Source organism: Entelurus aequoreus, linkage group LG17 (assembly GCF_033978785.1).
Source record: "Entelurus aequoreus isolate RoL-2023_Sb linkage group LG17, RoL_Eaeq_v1.1, whole genome shotgun sequence".
Lineage (NCBI taxonomy): Eukaryota > Metazoa > Chordata > Actinopteri > Syngnathiformes > Syngnathidae > Entelurus > Entelurus aequoreus.
In genome coordinates, this window is record NC_084747.1 from 41,854,397 (window position 1) to 41,859,396 (window position 5,000).

At 33.9% G+C, this 5,000-nt stretch overlaps 1 protein-coding gene across 13 annotated transcripts in view; it reads left to right on the top strand.

The window, feature by feature from the left end:
* The window catches only part of adgrd2 (adhesion G protein-coupled receptor D2), a 183,947-nt gene that overhangs the window by 113,074 nt on the left and 65,873 nt on the right, over positions 1-5,000 (top strand). For all 13 annotated transcript variants that reach the window (XM_062025704.1, XM_062025703.1, XM_062025701.1 and 10 more), the window contains one exon: positions 1,406-1,539. In XM_062025704.1, coding sequence (XP_061881688.1) covers positions 1,406-1,539 — 134 coding nt within the window. The remainder of the gene's footprint in view (positions 1-1,405; positions 1,540-5,000) is intronic.

Below are 5,000 nucleotides of genomic sequence, written 5' to 3' on the forward strand. Positions count from 1 at the left end.
CAAATTGTTTTTGGAAACTGTGGACGTCGTGTCCTCCGGACCAAAGAGGAAAAGAACCATCCGGATTGTTATAGGCGCAAAGTTGAAAAGTCAGCATCTGTGATGGTATGGGGGTGTATTAGTGCCCAAGACATGGGTAACTTACACATTTGTGAAGGCACCATTAATGCTGAAAGGTACATACAGGTTTTGGAGCAACATATGTTGCCATCCAAGCAACGTTACCATGGACGCCCCTGCTTATTTCAGCAAGCCACGTGTTACATCAACGTGGCTTCATAGTAAAAGAGTGTGGGTACTAGACTGGCCAGCCTGTAGTCCAGACCTGTCTCCCATTGAAAATGTGTGGCGCATTATGAAGCCTAAAATACCACAACGGAGACCCCCGGACTGTTGAACAACTTAAGCTGTACATCAAGCAAGAATGGGAAAGAATTCCACCTGAGAAACTTAAAAAATGTGTCTCCTCAGTTCCCAAACGTTTACTGAGTGTTGTTAAAAGGAAAGGCCATGTAACACAGTGGTGAACATGCCCTTTCCCAACTACTTTGGCACGTGTTGCAGCCATGAAATTATAAGTTAATTATTATTTGCAAAAAAAAAATAAAGTTTATGAGTTTGAACATCAAATATCTTGTCTTTGTAGTGCATTCAATTGAATATGGGTTGAAAAGGATTTGCAAATCATTGAATTCCGCTTATATTTACATCTAACACAATTTCCCAACTCATATGGAAACGGGGTTTGTATTTTAATATAGGGGGCCGTGAAAAAAGGTGATGTTCCCAAGGGGGGGCATGACAAAAAGATCATTTAGAAACACTGCGCAGATAAAACATGCTTGCATATAGATATACAGATATCCTTTAAAGTTTTATAATCATTCTTCTTATATAGTGGGTGGGAGGGCATGATAAGGTGTCAGGGGGGCGTGAGAAAACAATACACACGTCTTCAGCTCGGTGGCATGTTGTTGCTGGTACCAGAAACTTACAGAGTGGTTTGTACGGATAAATAAATGAATAAATTGTATTTAAATATAGGGGGGGCGTGAAAAAAGAGATGTTCTCAAAGGGGGGCATGACCAAAACTAATTGAGAAGCACTGCTTTAATGCAGCCTGAAGTAATCCTCAGTGTTTGTTCCCCATGTTGGCGTCTGCCACGGTGTTAAATGTGACGTGACATAATTGCGAGCTGAGAACAGAATGTCAAGCAGCAATCAAAAACAAAATGGAGATGTTTCCCGGGTGCAGATGTGTCCCCCCCGGAGACTAAATATTCCCGCAGACCAAATATTCTAATCTCCACGCGTCCAAGCAGTCAGCGTTCCACAGATATGTCTTGACAACGTGTGGCTTCTGTCAACAAACTCATCGTGTCTGCTTTGTGAACTCTCACCGCAGGCCTGCCCATCCTGATCGTGGCGGTCACGCTGGCGGCCAGCGCCAACCAGTACAAGGCCGACGCCCACTGCTGGCTCAACTTGAAGACGGGCACCATCTGGTCTTTTGTCGGACCCGTCATCTTCGTCTTGGCGGTACGTCGTCCCTCCCAATATTTTGCATTTTCAAAACCAATACAATATACGGTATTATATGTTTTTAACCTTCAGGGCTTCCCTCAATTTTGGTCCCGAGGACCCACAAGGGTCTTAGTTATAAGAATGATCAAAAATAAGTCTTATATTAAAAAAATGACAACACTTAAATCTCTAGATTAACTTCATATCTATCTGTCGATATAAAGTTTTTGTTTTATGTTTTATGCCCTTTTTGTCAAAGAAACCCGTTTTTTGTGGCACCAATACAAAATATGCAACATTTTCCCAAAAAAAACATTTTAAAAAGGGGATTTTTTTATGTGAAATATATGGAGCCTTAAATACGTCAATAATTCATAACAACATTATTATTTTTTGAGGAATTACAGTTTTAAAGAAAAAAATCCTACACAAATTTCTGAGGGTCCAAAAGGGTCCCACTCACATGTTTTATTATAAGTCATACATGTTTATTTGTATTTCCTTGCAGCACTTAAATACCTGATCTATCCATTGATTATAAGTTTTCATAACTCTATATGTGTTTTTTTTTCTTTGTTTTATGCCATTTTTGTCAAAGAAAACTCTGTTTTTTATATGTCAAACACACAAAATATGCAACATTTTCTAAAGTGGAAAATTTGATGTGAAATAATTGGGGCCTCAAATAAGTCAATAATTCATAACAACATTGATTTTGATTCATTATTATTTTTTGAGCTTTGACAGTTTTATAGAAAACATCCCACTAAAATTATTGGGGATCCAAAAGGGTCCCACCATAAAAGTGTTAAAAAAAAGTCGTACATTTTTCTTTTTTTTTCACTTTCAACTCGTAAATCTCTGGATGAACTTCAGATCTATCTATTGATCATAAGTTTTTATAACGTTTTTTTTTGTTCGTTTTTGTTTATTGTATTCTCCTTACTTAACATATATATATATATATATATATATATATATATATATATATATATATATATATATATATATATATATATATATATGGAAAAAAACACCCAGTATTCAATATTCATTATTATTTTTTGAACAATGACAGTTTTAAAGAAAAAAAAACAAAAAACTACAATTTCTGGGGTTCCAAAAGTTTCCCACTCATTAAAGTGTTAAAACTAAGTCATATTAGCAATAACAGTTTTTGTGTTATTAGAATCAACATTGCAACTTTATCTTGTTACATTTCTCCTGTTTTGTTCAACTTTTCAATATTAGTTTATTTTTGTTATAGAATTTGTAAAATTGTTGAATGAAAAAAAAAATAGCTGTGGGCCACAAGAGACCTCACTTTGGACGCCCAAAAAAGTGCCATACTGTTCATGTGACTTTTTCTCTTTTAATCACAATTTCTTCGTTTTGACTTTCTCTTCTCACTCCATGAAGATAATCAACCAAACTGAGTTGATACTGTCACCTGATGAGCTGTTAGTGTGTGTGTTCCTGCGTTGCTAGGTAACCAGAGAGTGAGTGCCTTTGTTCATGCAACCAAATTTGCTTCTATACTTCCGCTTTCTTCCGATGAAGAAAACAAAAAATAAATTATTGAGTGTTTTATGGAATGTATTTTTTATTGATATCGATTACATGTCCATCACGATAAATAGTGATATCGCTCAGCCCTTGCTAAACATCATACTGGGATCAAATCTTGTAGTTTAATTACATTTATTTTGCACGAACAAAATACAATTTAGATTTTTTTTTTTCATTGTATTTTTATTGAAATCCAGCATCAGACATTCCTATCCATTACATCATATTCACATAAATCATATATCTATTGTCTGCCCTAAATGTCAAAATATTTTTGTTTATATCCCACCTATACCACCCACCTCCCCCCCAAAAAAGAAAGAAACAAACAAAAAAAAAGGAATATCTACAAATACATCGATTAAATAAACAGAAAAAAAAGAAAAGAAAAAAAAAGAAATATTCAATCAATCAATCATCAATCAATGTTTATTTATATAGCCCTAAATCACAAGTGTCTCAAAGGGCTGATATTAATACATTAATAATAATAATAATCAGAAATAAAATAAAATATAGATGCATATATATACACTACCGTTCAAAAGTTTGGGGTCACATTGAAATGTCCTTATTTTTGAAGGAAAAGCACTGTACTTTTCAATGAAGATAACTTTAAACTAGTCTTAACTTTAAAGAAATACACTCTATACATTGCTAATGTGGTAAATGACTATTCTAGCTGCAAATGTCTGGTTTTTGGTGTAATATCTACATAGGTGTATAGAGGCCCATTTTCAGCAACTATCACTCCAGTGTTCTAATGGTACAATGTGTTTGCTCATTGGCTCAGAAGGCTAATTGATGATTAGAAAACCCTTGTGCAATCATGTTCACACATCTGAAAACAGTTTAGCTCGTTACAGAAGCTACAAAACTGACCTTCCTTTGAGCAGATTGAGTTTCTGGAGCATCACATTTGTGGGGTCAATTAAACGCTCAAAATGGCCAGAAAAAGAGAACTTTCATCTAAAACTCGACAGTCTATTCTTGTTCTTAGAAATGAAGGCTATTCCACAAAATTGTTTGGGTGACCCCAAACTTTTGAACGGTAGTGTGTGTGTGTGTGTATATATACATGTATATATATATATATATATATATATATATATATATATATATATATATATATATATATATATATATATATATATATATATATATATACACACATACACATATATAAAAATATATATATATATTTACACACATACACATATATAAAAATATATATATATATATTTACACACATACACATATATAAAAATATATATATATATACATATATATACATACATACATATACACAAGTAATCCCTTTTTTTTTTTCTTTTTTTTTTTTTTCAGTACAATCACTAATTCGAAAAATTTAAGTCAGATTTATGGGGCGTACATTGTTGACCCAATTTTCCCAGTATGAAGTAAATTTCTCCAATTTATAATTAATAAAGTCAGTTGTCTTCTCCATTTTATATATGTCCATTGTTGTTTCCATCCATTGCTTCAAAGTTGGGCTCTCCTGGGATATCCATTTCCTAGTAATGGTCTTTTTACAAGCCACCAGTAGGATATTCATTATTTGTTTATCTTTCTTCAGCCAATACTGAGGTACATGTCCAAAAAAAAAAGTTTTACTGTCGAGGGGTATTTCACGTTTGAAAATATCCTGTAGAGCTTGGTGTATCTCTTTCCAATAGTCCTTTATGGTGGAGCAGTCCCAGAAAACATGGTAGTGATTTTAATTTGAATTCCCACAATTTCTCCAGCAGGCAGGGGAGTTGTTATCATAGTGAAACTTCTGAGAAGGTGTAATAAAAAATCTGATAACATTTTTCCAGCCAAACTCCGTCCACTTGGGTGAGCTGGTACAAGTCCATTGATATTTCCATATTATTGTCCATTCTCCC